We start from the raw sequence: 15,544 nt of genomic DNA, 5'->3' as shown, positions 1-15,544 counted from the left end.
GACACCTGTCATGTTAAAGCCAAAGAAAGTGGGTCTTCCATTTTATCTTGATCACGAACCCACGATTTTGATAACAAATCAAGAATGATTTAAACTTCAAATCCAGATAATTTAATACCAATTATAGTGTGTTAGTTCAGTAGGTAGAATTCACAAGTGGGAGTTTAAAAAAATCTTTTTTATAAATGTGATAGATTTTTTTAGAGTTCTTAATATTCACAAATCTTGCGTTCTGTACAGGATTTCGATGCGCACATAACATAGCTAATAATAGTGTTATTGCTAACACTAGTGTCAGATTTTTTTGTCACATACATACTAATGAGCACACTGCTTGACTAGTAACGAGTGTAATATATACAAATACAGTAAATAAAGAGGTTGGAGTATTATAGAAAAATATATATAAGAAGAAAATATAACACAACATTAATCTACACAGTACGTGACATCAAAAAATCATTTCAAAGAATATTATACTCCAAATAAATACTTCCGTATATTAACGGGATTCTTATAAGATCAAACTACAGTGTCAGATTATCAAATGGCTTCACTGGTCGCTTCCACAATAGACATAGCGTTAACTAAATTAACGGTTAATAAATGGCCAAAGCCGACACTTCATTTAGCATCAATGTCATGGCGATTGAAGATATAAATAAAAAAGGTATAAACCAATACGCATTCTTTGGAACTTAAAAGTGTTAACAGACGTGCAATTTTGGTGAAGAACTTTTTTAAAAGTCACGCCCTGCGATTTGTCTCCAGTAAAAATAGAAAACTCTAGATGGATACCTGAATACAGAGAAAATAACTATTACATTATTTAAGACCTAAGTACACTAATAAATATATTTAAAATTAGTAATGAATCTCAGTTTTGAAATTTCTATTAGGACAAATCACACCGATTGAGCTAGCCCCAAAGTAAGTTCGAGACTTGTGTTACGGGATACTAACTCAACGATACTATATTTTATAACAAATACATATATAGATAAACATCCAAGACCCGGGCCAATCAGAAAAAGATCATTTTCCATCATGACCCGACCGGGGATCGAACCCGGGACCTCTCGGTTCAGAGGCAAGCACTTTACCACTTCGCCACCGAGGTCGTCAAATGTCATTTATATGGATGATGTTAAAATTTAATGGAAAGAGACATTTTCTCATACTAAATGGTAATAATAAAAGCTCGTGTGATTTTTTGTATATATTACTCTGTGTGCAAATAGACTTGATCGCGATAGTTTCATCAAGTCGCGAATTCGCTAGCGCATGTCTGCCAGCACCGGCACCAGCCGAGGTCGTTGGTCAGTAAAAAACGGCATTGTCGTGAGCAGCGAGCAGTACCATTGATGAGACCGATACGGATAGGCAAACCTCAAAAACAGTTACGCTATTGTGAGTGCCATGTAACAATTTCGTTTAGGAATTTCGGACGGGTCATGATATTTAGATTGTGTTGTAATAACATGATTTCGATTTGGATTAGAAAATGCAACGAGTACCACGAGCGATTAAAAATTTGGTAGCGTCCGTCAAAATATAAATTTATTTCGATGGTCAAAAACATCATGCCATGTCAGGTGTCTTATAAAATGAATGAGAAGAGAAACAAAAGACACATGGCCTTTATAAGTGTCACGAGAGATTCTAAAAGAAAAGATAGATAGGTACATACTATAAAAAAGGAATGTGGGATAAATTGAAATAGACGACGAAAAGACAAAAGCCCAAAAATACCTAGACTTTCCATAGTTATATTAATAAAGCTGAAGAATGCTCTTATTATCTCTGGAACTGGCCCGATTTGAAAAATTCTTTTTGTGCATGCTAAGTACATTAGTAAACAATGCTATATGCTATAGCTATAGCTAGTTTATAGTTCTTGAAAGGCGTAAATACAACTGGTGCCGTCATTTGTCATGTTTGTACCATATATCAGTTGAATACTTAATTTCTGCAGAAAAAAGAAAACGAACCTTACTTCGAAAAAACATTCATCGCTATCGGTACCCCTTGGTTTCTTGAATATTGATAACCAACCAAATAATTAGCATTTCATATTCTAGCAAAAGAGTTGAATGCTCGAAAGAATTTTAAAAAAAGTTTATTAATCGACTGTGAGTGAGCACATCTCCCACAAGTATTGTCACAAAGGTCCCAGGTCAGTGACTCCCGTTTGGCGGGCGTGCCACATTTTTAAATGCATCTGATTCGGGCACAAGCAAATATTCTTGTAGCTGGCAGGTAACATCATTAGATTTTTTTGCGAAGTTTTTATTTAACCTACCCAATATTCTAAAGAATGGATACGTTTAAGCTTCTTTTATTACAGTATAACAATTTTATTGCCTAATTGAGTTCATGTGGAATTTCATACAAATATTGACGTAGGTAACAGGTAGCCACAAAGCCGCTAATATTAACGCCTATTGATTGGTCAAGGACTAAGTAATTTACCCACCATCGTAAATCTGATTCCTCTTTCATAGTACCTAACCAAACACTACTAGTAGGCGCTTACAGAACTCATGATGCTTAGAGCTGGCACGACTAATTCAATGATGTTCGACCAATATTTTTGAAATTTCTTATATAGATAGCTAAGGGTACGGAAAAAGACATAGGCTACATATATTCTGGGAAAATGTACTATACCCGTGGGAAATTCACGTGGGCGAAGCCGCGCGTAAAAGCTAGTAATGCTATAGATATGATTCAAATAAAGAATTTTGAAATTAAATTAAGAAAGTCGCTACAAAATTCAATTTTTCTTGCATTGTCAATATAGTTTTTGTTATTTTGCAATGTAATCAGATTTGAAAGGATGATTTGGTCTTCAATATTAATTTTCCTCAGTTTTTTTAAACTAAAAACGAAATTGAAAATGTAATTTCTTACAGCCGTGAGATACCTTCCCACCTACTTTCTTTTCTAATATAAAAGCAATTCCTCGATCAATTTAGTTGTTCGGGAAAAACACGATTCAAATCTGAGATATAGAATAGACTTAGAAAGGCAAATGTAACAGTATACTTTGTAACGCGGTTTGTCCCACTTTAGGGCTCCACCGTGGTTGAGATAAAGTCCGGTTTTAAATAAATTGGTATATAATTAAAGGAGTTAACTGTATAATTTACTTATAAAAGAGTTAGAATTTACTTATAAAAAATACACGTAATGTGTAATTTTGTGTATGAGCGATGGATGGGTTAGTTACAATCTGCGGGTTTAAACAAATGGAATCTTTAAATTAGAAACGTTATTTTATTCAACAGTAGCGATGCCTCCTATCCCCCAATCGCGCTAATAACTTCAGGATCTCAATATTGAACCGCGATCGTTTCGGTATTTTATACAGTTTACAAAGTTTATCTTCCAAACTTATTGATTTAACAGCGGCGACGTTGGTTTACCGTTCCGTTTTGATCCAAGAATCTGACTTAATATTTTGCAGGCCTCAACTGGAAAAAGAGATATGGGATGCATTATGTGAAAAGATGCCTATAAAGTACGAACATAGCGTGTTGTCAAGGTCGGAATATTAACATCAATAGCATCATTATAGGGACAACAATAGCCAATTATGTACAGGTGGACTATGAATTTTGCAATGTTGTCATGGATTACCTACCCAAGTAGGTTTCATGCGAATTTAAATACCTAGTTACTCTTGTGTAAAAGGATATATTTCGTTGTATTGACAGCCCTAATGTTCCAATTCTGTATATGAAATGAAATGAAGATACAGGTGTGTAATTAGTATTGCATCATACCTATAGCAGGAGTCAAAGTAGGTAATACGAGTATGCTTGAAATTTTATTAACAAAATTTTCAAGTAAAACACATACATGTGCACAAAAATAAACCATGCCACCTCCACCAGATTAGTGACATGCATTTTGTATTAATTTTGAAATAGTTAGGTACTTACAATAGTAGGACAGCGTCGGCAGTTGTAGAGTGTCAGAGTTATCTGAAAGAATTTGTGCGGGGCATTGACTCTACGTAATATGTGCACAAGCGAGCCATTATGGCCAAAATAAACTGCCTACAATGTGTGCCAAAAATAAAAATAAAATTTACTTTAATATGGAATGAGAATAAACATATTACTAGGTATTATTTAAATAAAGAAAATTTATTGTTTAATTAATAAAATCAAACCTATTCTTCATTCAAATTTTGTATTGCATCTAATTTAAAAAAGTTTGTACTAAATAGGTACTAGTGTCATTAATGTGTTATTTTTTTGTCAGTATGCTTTTGGCTTTGTACTAAGGCAGAGTTAATTATGTGAGTGAGGATTTAAAAATAAAAATTTCAATGAAATAACTTAACTATATGTACAAATTAATGTTAATACGGTGACTCAACTGGGTTGAACAGACAGGCACGTATCAATATATTGTACAGTTGCACTGCACATAAGGTAACCATATATATATCTCCATTTGCTAAGAAAACATTTAAATTATAATTTTGCTGTGGACTGTCCAAATCATCACACCATATCAATGTGATATTCAATTGGACATTAAAAATATATAAAAGTAATCCTAATGTGCAGACAACTGTACAGATTATTTTACATGTCCAAAATAGGGCAGCATCTTGTATTAAATATTTTTGTTTTTTTTTTTCAAATTGTAAACTCTACAAAAAAAAGTTATGTAAAGATTACAATTACAATAACAAATCAAAAAGCTTCTTTACTGTTCCAAAATAACAAATAGGTACTTACAACTATAAAAGTAGCCCCAGTTAGGAAGGCCTACAGCTATTGCCCCCACTATGAAGCATATGAACCCGAGGACGACCACGGATATGGAGTACAGAGCCTTATTGTTTGCCATGGCTGCATGACTCAGCCAACTTCATGAGATCTGCTACACGACATCAGGAATGTGTTAATGCACTTTGGAGACTTATTTGTGACATCTGTGAACAAAAATATCTTTTATAATATATTTCGATGAAAAGTTAAAGTTAAAAGTTAAAGTATGCAGTATATATATATATATATGAAAAACAAAAGACATCATGTATATTAAATGCAATATTCAGGTATCACATAGATAAAGTCTCATCTCAAGCAGTTAAATATATAGATCTACCTTTTAGCAGATACAAAACAGACACATGTCTAATATTTTTTCTCTACATTTTTACATTGTTGGATTATGGCCAGAATTGTACCAGGAAATGCGAAACTTATAGTGACTATACATTACATTTAAGGTCAGTATAATATAGAGCACAACCACTGTTTCAAAAAATATTTCCTTTTCAAAACCCAATACACAAAACCAAGTCAAACTCTTAGGATGGCAGTTACTTTTTGCTTTGAAAGTACATACCTACTAGCAATGTTACTAGGATTTGTAATGATGATCTAATGTTACCTGGAATTAAATGTTAGTAGGAAATTTGTACATACTAATGAACTTGATTAATATTTAATTATAATTATCCATGCACTTTATAATTTGACTTCCATCATTAATTAATAGGTAACTTATTCTAGCATATACATTTAATATGAATATTTTTCATCATATAATTTTTTGTACAGAAAATCAATACTCACAAAAGTTATTAGTACATTAATAAAGTTCTCAAAACCGGTCTCGGGTCAACACGATACTTAGATGTTGCAATCGACGTGGAATGCCAAATCAAAACACAAGCATTGATCAAGCAAGTTAATGTTTTCAAAATATTCCTATAGGAAACCAACACAGTGTTTTCTAAATAAATTCTCACTAGAATCATTTACGTTAAATTTTCTGATATTGTGTACAAAGGCCAGAAGAAAACAGTTATTTAGACGTAACTTTTACTCACCTCGCAAAGTCGTCTTGAAGAATCACACGGGGATCACTCAACTGTGCAAATGCAATTTGAGACAGACAGACAATCGATATTATAAAATATGCATTTGTAATAATACCTACTACAAAACATCTATTTTTTCACATTTACACAATGAAACAAAACACTTATTTTCACGTGAATGCACTAATGTTCACTCGCGATTAAAAATTCGAATTTCGTTTACCATATTACAAACAATAGTTACCTAACTAGAATCTGTAAAATTGCTCAAGCAAATATTTAACGGCAAAGATTGTAGGTAAAAGGTTTATATGATTAACATGACAAAACCAAAAAAAATTAAAGGCGCGATTACTATACCGCCACGCGCGACTCTACCGTGTTCGGTAAATAAACTGGTTTTTTGACTTTTTAAGTTGAGCGGGCAACGCAGCGATCTGTGAGTTGGCTAAGTACAAATGTCTACATATAATACTATCTTGCTCTTTCTAGGGCAAATAACCAACTGTGTGAGCGAGGTGAGATCAAACTTATCACGACGTTCTATGCATTTCTCAGTTGACATCTGACATAAGGACAAAACGGTAACGGTGTTGCTAGTGTTAAATACCTACATAGAGTTTAAGTAAAGAGTGCTCTTGATTTATTCACTTTTATCATTTAAATTCACGGGACACAGAAAACAGTGTTTCTTGGACTAACTCGATGTGAGCTTGAAAACTATAAAGACGATGGACGAGTGAACTTAATTAATATGGAGTATTACTGCACATTTATCCCGCCAGAGTACAGCACTGTATGTTAGGTACACAAAAGCTTTGCCGCCTTTTGCTATGTCGATTAAAACGTTTATTTTAGAGTACTTTATTAAACCTTTCATTATGTAAGCATTCGTTGGTTTTGGTAATATGGTGAAGGTAACGGTTCTGGAGGTATGGGAACGGTGGTGGTAATGTTGTGGTAGCCACAGTGTGAGGGCGGCATGAAAAAATGTATTGTGTAACGACAGGTACCTGGGGCTGAGGCACATAAGTGGGAAAGGCGGTTCCTGTCGGAAATTCCCGCCCTTGTACGTGACAAAGATTTCATGTAAATCGACGGATTACCTACCTACACTATTAGCGAACGTAAGACCTAAAAAAGACGTATTTTCTAGATTCTAAAGTATGGTAAATATTTAGAATTTTCAAAAACTTCAGAATTTCTTGAAATCTGAAGTTTTTGTGTGCGTTATTGTGACTATCAGATCTGTAAGAAGTGGTGAATTTACCTGTGGGCTGAAGACTAGGGCGGGCAGATTTTAGAGGGCGGCAAATTCAAAATATTATAGGTTTCTTGTTCAATTTAGGAAATCGTTCTTATACTACCTACGTATTTGCGAAGGTATATTTGGCTGCAATCTGGAACGAATGACATGACATATAGAGTGCCTGTCCGAAATAACAGGTCCAAATTTTCGTCAAAATTTGAATTGTCTACTGGAGGCAAGTGTCTAAGTAACGAGATTAGAGCATTTAAACAATCCTACAAACTTTTCAGTTTTATTCGGTAACTTATAGTTTTATCAAAATTACTTGTAGTACCATTTTAGATAATAGTAAACTATTTATGAATAGAGAGAAGAGACACGAGGAGATGTCTGAAAACATTTATCTTTTGCTTGCCGCTGACGAGGTCAATCTATTTTGGTAGGTAGTACCTACGATTTAGCAGAGTAAAACTAGTTCAATCCCATTGCGAATGTGAAGTTGGTTTGTTCATTCTACTGTATTATTACATTTATTCTCACCTTTGAAATATTTGGCAGCGATATTAATTAATCTATTTCTTAGGTGCTTTATTTGTTTTAAAATGTCAAAAATATTTTCGCAAAATAGAGTGATAACAGTGATTTTTGTATGTATAGTAATAATAAACGGTAGGTAAGTTAATATGTTCGTGATTGTTATGGAAAACAAACAATGGAATTTTTTTTTTCGATTTTCAGTGAAGACTGAGAATGTTAATGATGAAGCACTGAATATTGGATGTGGTTCCGATGGAGACTGTTTATCTACTCCTGTTGATTGTGACTCTAAATGCGGTTGTGATGAGTATGTTATTTATTTCAATTAAGTACCTAAGTTTTATTTTATCTGTATACTATTTTTAGCGTAACATCGTTTTTGTATTTGTGTGAAGTTACAGACATAACACCCATCTATCCTAACATACGCACAAACTTTATTTTGTTTGAAGTATTCTTAGAATGTAGCCCTGTTATTCATAAAAAAGATAAATGAAGTATGATAGGTAGGTATAAGATAACAATTCTTAAAGTAAATAAAAAATAAAGTGAGTAGATACTTATGTTTCTGTCTCTTTCTGTTAATACCAAATATTGTGTTGATAAAACATACTTTAGCTTAACTTCGCTATCTTTTTTCATGAATAATAGAGTAAGTAAGACCTCTAAAAAAATCGTACGAGTATATGTTAATCGTAACAATTATATCTTGAACATTATCTACCTCAATAAAATAACAATAGACATCTTCTATTTTAAGGGCATATCATTACAACGAAACAACGAAAGAATGCGTTTTGGATGTTCAACACTTGATGAAAGCCTTGCTTACAATTTATGATCCAGTAGGTATGTAGTAAGTTCAAATTTTTCCCTGTTTATTCAGCTAAATTTGTATTGTTTGTATTAGCTAAGTAAGTATTATATTTTAAAATGCACTTTTTATTGCAGATCCTAATATCGCTTACGACGATAGTATGTCAGGTACTATGTTGTTCTATTACGTTATATAAAGTACCTTTAAATTATAAATTACTAGCTGCGCCTCGGGCCTTCGCTCCCTTGGGAATTTCTATGTGTTATTCCAGATTATATTCCATCCACTATACCTTTCGTAACAATCCATCCAGTAGATTTTGCGTGAAAGATTAACAAACATATATCCTCACAAACTTTCACATTATAATATTAGCTATTATTATAAATTACTTATATGTATAAATAAATACATGTTTTTTTATCTCTAAACGTTTATTTTTCAGCAAATATTCGAAGACATTCTGATAAGGTTTTTAAAGGAATAACTATAGCTGTCATATTTTTTGGATCTTGTGCTTTAATAAGCGTCATATCTGCGTGCTTTTACTGCTGTCGTATAAATCACTCGTAAGTTTTGTTATTTCCTATTTTCAAAAGCGTACTTTCAACTAAAGTACCTATGATTTGTCTCGTTTTGTGCGACAGTGACAAAACATGGTTTAACTTAAAGTATGCTTTATCATTTTTATGAATAACAAGGTGTATGAGTATATGACTAGGTTTGTTTTAATAAGTACCTAAACACAAAGTTTTATATTACAGGGATCGAATCCTAAGAGGTGATGTAAAAGCTTTAGCGAAGAAAATTAATCGGGATCAGAAAATTAAAAAGCCGAAAAAAGCTCCACGGAAAATCGAAGAGGAAAGCTGTAACATTGTGGTAGAAGATGCTGGTATTTTCGTTTGTTAATTTATTTTTATTACCTACCTCCTACCTACTACAAAACGGAGATGCGATTAGCACTCCTAAAAATAGAGTGAGAATACCTACGTTTGAGTGTAAAAATAGTTTAACTCTAAATCGGTTAAACTATATTTGCAGATTAAGTTTGATTTAGTAATGAAGATAGCTATGATGATTTTCGATGAGCAATGCAGGTTAAACTTTCGCGAAATAAAAATTTTTATGAGAATATATTACTACCTACTTAAAAGAGTTTTGTTTTTTATTTTATTTATCACTTTATGTATATTTGTTGTAAGGAGGGCGCCATTGAGGTTTGTGTATCAAAAATCCGAACGATGATGGCTTTGCTCGTGGCTCGGTCTGATTCATGAATATCTAGATATTCCAAATCCATACTTTTATATTATGCATCCATACTTCCATCTATACTTGTATCCTTCCGTCTATACTTCCTTCCATACATTTTCGTGTGCATTTCGCGAACGTCTTCTTTATCCGAACAAACATTTTTTTATATTTCTACCCCCAGAGACCGGAAATGAGAGGTGAAAGTTTGTGTGACAATATGTAATGATATGGCACCCGATACATATTACCGCGGGTGAAGCTAGTAAGGTATAAATAATTTATCCGAACACTGTTTACCTAATATAACTAATAATAATATATAAGTTTTTTATGAATAGCACAGATCAAGTCAGTACAGTCAAAGAAGTTGGTCTTGACTACTACCTGATCGCGCGTATTGATAAAAAATCGTGACAAGCACTTCTGTGGTCTTCGTAGAAATTTTACATTTTCAGAAATCTAAAAAAGTCATATAAAAATTCCATTATGTTTGCTGCGTTTTAGAGAAAGTTAAGTTCGTAAGATAAAAATACAAGCATATTCAAAATATGTTAGGTTAGGTTAGGGAGTTTTTGAGAGACTACCAACTGTCAAAATTTGATCACCAAATAGTTTTTCATCAAAAGACGCGGTCTTGTAGTTGTGTTATGGTAAGTAGTTTTCATGGAATTAGTAGGTACTGTGATACAAAGTATGGTAGTACTTTGTTGTTTATGGACCCATATATATGCGCTCGGGTCCATATACAACGTAATATATATCAAATAATATATAATTTATATATCATTTAGCGGGGCCTAGGGCTTAGAGCAGGGCCCTATCTAAATCTATGGGCTCAGTGTTGTTTACATTTTGACATTGACATCTGTAAAACATGTCTGTCTAACTAGATTCGATCCGCCCTCGGGACCTCGATGTTTTTGCTTTGCATTACACTATTCGCTGTTTTTCTCAATATTTTTCGTTAAATACCTAGATTATAAATCACATTTAAATGAATTGTTGGAGCGATCTTTCCTATTACTGCCGTTTTTTGTATTTTTTGCCCATCAAATAGATCGGAATTGTAAGTACCTAGGTATTATATACTCACTTTTTAGTTGATAGATTGATTTTATCAGATGCTATTATTTACCTATTTGAAATTAAATGATTTTACTTTGAATTTCAGGATTGAACACTATTTCGAAGTATATGAGTCAATTTTGAATAGAGAAAGAAGATGACTGATGAATATTCTCTTATAGATTTTGTTTTGACCAGTATGGGCGTTCTCTTTGGAATGGGACTAATTTGCTGTTTATGTTGTTTATGTATGAGGTTCAGGTAATTTTATTTTATATACCTATTTGAAATCCGCAAAATATAATCTACTAGCTGCACCTGTTTTGTGTTCGTTTACATTGGATCATTGCGCCTAGCGTGGGCTGATGAGTGTTATCCAGTTGTAATTATTATTTGCGCCTTGGGGTTCGCTTTCATAGGAATTCCTAAAATTAATAAAAACTAGCCTATGTGTTATTCCAGATTATAATATACCCATGTACCAGATTTCACAGAAATTGCATGATTTAAGTAAGAAACATACTCTCTTATCTAAACTTTGCATCCATACTATGCATTAATTTTGTAAATGTTTTGATGAAGTTTTGAATAGATAGGTATTTGATATATTGAATGGTCTGGGTTCATTAATTTAATATTTCAAACATATTCTACTAGTGAACTGCAAGCAACAGCTGGTAATTAGGTGTTCTATTCTAATTCTTTATTTTCTATTATTTTCAGTGATCAGAGAATGAGATGCTACATTATAGAAACAGCTAAAATGAGAGGCATCAAAGTGGATCCTGATAAATTGAATCCAAAGTACAGCCATCGGGCTGCTTTAGCTAACGAAGGCTGTACAATCATAGTTCCCGAAGTTGGTATTATACTTTAGCTTTTAAAGAATGACTTACATGGAATTATGATCTTATGAGTAATGTTTTTGGACAGGTGTATTATGAGATTGTAGACTGTAACATAAGTCATGGGCAATTAGAAATATTGATGAGAGATATACTTACCCTGGGTTTCATAAAAAAGTTAAAGCATAATTTAAGCTGAAGTATGTTTTTTACTATCGCATATTACAATATTTGCCATTGACAGAAAAAGACAAAACATACTTTAGGTTAATATATGCTTTAAATTTTTTGAATAACAGGGTTAATATTTTTATAAAAGTTTAATCTACTAGTATTCTCAATCTGCTCAAAGAAATAGAAATAAACCGGCACAAAGTATTGTTCTGTGGGTATAAAGTATACTTTTTTATTTGTATGTATCTAACCATTTATGTTACTTTTGTAAAAAACTCAGTATTTTTTATGTGGAGATTATTTTGTAGGGTTATATTTAGTGGAATTTCTATTCTATACATTCAATTACGGCGTGGTTATATGGTGCTTGTGAAATTGTAAATTTAGGTTTTATAAGAATGCTGAATGATTTTCCATTTTTTCGTAAAATATTGTAACCATATAGAGTAGATGTTGTATTTAAAATTTTATAATAATATGTGTATTCTCTGGTCCAAACACAAAAAAAATGTGCACAAAATAGTTATGTAATTATTCAGTGTGGATTACTGCTATGTTCATAAAGATGTGAATGTGATGTTACTTTTGTTATGTATGATTTATAACATTCATGGTACAGGAAATGACAAATCCATAAATTTTGCCATTTTCATTACCCATGTAGGATGTATTTAAGTTTCTTTGACAAAAAGAAAATTTTGTAGTCCCACCTAGGTATAAAATATATTTTATCAAATATATGACTTTTTGTCTTAAATTAGTGGATCTTTTTAAAATATATATTTATGATTGTAGTTTTACAAGTCATAAAATACATTGCAGCTATTCAACAAGTTCCTAATTCTTTTGAGAATTACTTAAGGCACTTCTAGTCAACATTGTTAGATGTCTAAATCATTCTTTAGTCATTGCTACAAATTCACAGTCTTAAAATTATGAAATGTCACAAAAGGGCGGCCTTATTGCTAAGCAATGTGTAAATTGTGGCTTAGATATTACTGGTGGTTGCAGGGGCTTTAGCATTTAGGCCTGCATCAGGTAAACGTAATGTCTTATAGACAGATGAATGACATATGGGAACATAGCTTGGTAAAAAGTATCTATTTTAACATTTTCGTTATTGACGTAAATAATTTCTGATACCTTTTTGATAAAATTGTTAATTTACTGATTTAATTTTCATCTAAAGCGCGATGTTTTTGTCGTATTATATAGTATACTAGCTGCCCGTCCCGGCTTCGCTCTGGTAAAACATAATAAATTATACACCTAAACCTTCCTCAGGAACCACAATATCTATTGGTGAAAACCGCATGAAAATCCGTGCAGTCGTTTTTGAGTTTATAGCGAATTGACAGACAGACGCGGCAGAGGACTTTCCCTTATAATATGTACGGATATTGTAAGTATTATGTGTGCACTGTTAATGTGTTACATGTATTGTCTTTGCTATCTTATAATTCGAAGGAATTGGGAAAAGTGTATATAATATATGCTTATTCTACACATTATGTATGTATTGTTGTGAGAGTAACATTTAATTAATGTAAAACGGGCTGAAAGATTAACAGACCTGTAACGACATGGATTCGGCATTTCTAAACCGCATTTTGCTCTCTGACGTCATAATGAAGCTATGTGTTTTTAAATCTTAATTAGAGATCTTATGATATGATTCTTATGTAGCTGCTGTTTAACAAAAAAAAATATTTCAAAAAAATACTTTTTTCATAAAATTTGGCTATAGGCGTATGAGCGTGAAGAAGACAAATTTTCGAATTTTTAATATTAGCGGGAAATAATTACCTACTTATTGTGTGGGTATTGGCTAAAGGTTCAAGTGTGATTTTTTCCATTTTTGTGTATATTTTTGAAAAAAGAGATATTTAACGTTTGACCACATTTTCTTATAACCAGGAAGATCCTGGAAGGACGCACATTGTCAAAAGGACTTAGTGTTCAATTATCTATTAAAAAACATATTTTTAACACATTGTAATACTCAGTAGATGTATATGCCTGATACTTGATTATATTCTTCTAAGTGTCATTTAGGATAGAACAATAATATTATAGTAGAATTTAGTCTGAATTCGCCTTCGCATTTAATAGAAATTGTATTCTATATACATATAAATTATGATTGCTTTTATTCCGTGATATTTTATATTGTTTTAAACTTTTTAGATCAATTATACAGCATCTTGATTTGAGCCATTTCTGTGTGAATAAGAATTTGTTTAATTTCATTATATTGACAAATAACGGACAATTTAAGGTAAAATATTAATTACTAATTATAAATTTGTAGAATCTCGCTTTATATTGAAATATATTAGATAAATATTTATAGAAATTAAGAAAGGAACTTCAATTTTAATTCGATTAAAAATATCGATATAAAAATAATTAATGTTATGTGAATATATGTTGGATAAGCCGCATAGTAGTACTGCATTGTTTAGTTTCAATTTTAGGTTTTTAGTTTATTTATTATACCAATTTTTCTGACTATTAATGAATGAACCAATTAAACTCTAAACGACCAATAGTAAAAACCAATGCAAACACATAGAGCTATGATTTCTTATATAGTTCCCAAGATATATTATATTACGAATATTTCTTATCTTACGATACCTTTAAAACCTTAAATTTTGACATACAAAAATTAATAAAACTAACAATACATTGATTGCACTACTGTGCGGTATACTCTGCCAAGCGGTAGTGATTCAAAGTTGAGATGGTTGATGTGCACGGAAAGTCCCAGGTTCGAAACCTACCAAAAAAAAAATTATTATGATTTCATAAACCACCAATTGATTTTAGTGAAGTAAAACATTGTTAGGAGACTGACAGACTGTTCACTAGTGTGTATGCGACTACTTTCCTATATATATGGTGACCTTTTTAAACGTTATGTCACATGCTTTTAGGCGACTTGAATATCTGAAATTAATCTGAAATGTGCCATGCAATGACACACTCGCCAAGAAAGAATAACTGACATTGTTAGAAAATCTCTTAACATTAATGTTCATTGTATTTGATTTTCTACTCAAATTGATGAATATTTTCTGAAAAAAAAAATTGTAAACTGCATGTGTGTTAAAAATTTTAAATTCACATATTTGAATTCAACCATGTATTCAAATATGTGAATTTAAAATTTGCACAGTTGTCGATCAATGCATTTTAAAAAACCATTTCTGTGTTTTGGACGATCGATTTTATTCATGTTTGTTTTTATCACTAACACGGTTTCGTATATTTATAGTAATGGTGATGAGAAATTCGGATATTGGCCCTGTCCCCACTTCTATGTTTTATCGCGCGTTATTTATTATTCTCGCGAATTATATTCCGTACTCGTACCGTACTACCTCGCGATTTTTTTACCGACGAAATCTAGAAGACGAATAACCTAGTCAATGCGTCACAGATTCGAGAGAAATAAACCGCGCGAAATATCGCAGTGCGGACAAGACATAATAAAGTATTACTTTGATAAGGTTTTTTTATTTAATCAAAAAACATGTAACTGTGCCATATACTATGCCATGTACAGAAGTTAATAAAGTTTATAAAAATATTATTGAGGTATTTTATTAAGTTATTTATTGGAAAAAATCTGATTTTTTTATATAGAAATTTAATATAGAATCTGAGGTAAATGCTTAGTCCTACTTAATATGTTAATTCTGTTTCAAATTGGTATATTGTTAGCCAAGGTTCGAAAAGAACCA

At 32.0% G+C, this 15,544-nt stretch overlaps 3 protein-coding genes across 5 annotated transcripts in view; 2 read left to right on the top strand and 1 right to left on the bottom strand.

Annotated features, from left to right (window-relative positions):
• LOC128678883 (uncharacterized protein) overlaps nucleotides 1-6,309 on the bottom strand; it is a 32,552-nt gene extending 26,243 nt beyond the window's left edge. The window contains exons 1-3 of one of the 3 annotated variants that reach the window (XM_053760772.2): nucleotides 5,861-6,304; nucleotides 4,758-4,954; nucleotides 3,948-3,989 (exon numbers count right to left, since the gene is read on the bottom strand). In XM_053760772.2, coding sequence (XP_053616747.1) covers nucleotides 3,948-3,989; nucleotides 4,758-4,869 — 154 coding nt within the window. In that variant the 5' untranslated portion in view covers nucleotides 4,870-4,954; nucleotides 5,861-6,304. Of the gene's footprint in view, nucleotides 1-3,947; nucleotides 3,990-4,757; nucleotides 4,955-5,603; nucleotides 5,667-5,860 lie in introns of those variants that run through there. The other 2 variants (XM_053760773.2, XM_053760774.2) reach the window with 2 other exon arrangements.
• LOC128678888 (uncharacterized) overlaps nucleotides 1-15,544 on the top strand; it is a 240,575-nt gene that overhangs the window by 77,862 nt on the left and 147,169 nt on the right. The gene's annotated exons all lie outside the window — the stretch shown is intronic.
• Nucleotides 7,557-15,393, top strand: LOC128678889 (uncharacterized). Its single transcript, XM_053760782.1, has 8 exons — nucleotides 7,557-7,602; nucleotides 7,839-7,944; nucleotides 8,398-8,486; nucleotides 8,589-8,621; nucleotides 8,900-9,023; nucleotides 9,219-9,349; nucleotides 10,883-11,037; nucleotides 11,500-15,393. The coding sequence occupies exons 3-7, from the start codon at nucleotides 8,453-8,455 to the stop codon at nucleotides 10,918-10,920; spliced, it is 360 nt and encodes a 119-aa protein (XP_053616757.1). The 5' UTR covers nucleotides 7,557-7,602; nucleotides 7,839-7,944; nucleotides 8,398-8,452; the 3' UTR covers nucleotides 10,921-11,037; nucleotides 11,500-15,393.

Source organism: Plodia interpunctella, chromosome 20, assembly GCF_027563975.2.
Source record: "Plodia interpunctella isolate USDA-ARS_2022_Savannah chromosome 20, ilPloInte3.2, whole genome shotgun sequence".
In the NCBI taxonomy this organism is placed as follows: domain Eukaryota; kingdom Metazoa; phylum Arthropoda; class Insecta; order Lepidoptera; family Pyralidae; genus Plodia; species Plodia interpunctella.
This window is presented reverse-complemented; position numbering and strand designations above follow the sequence as displayed.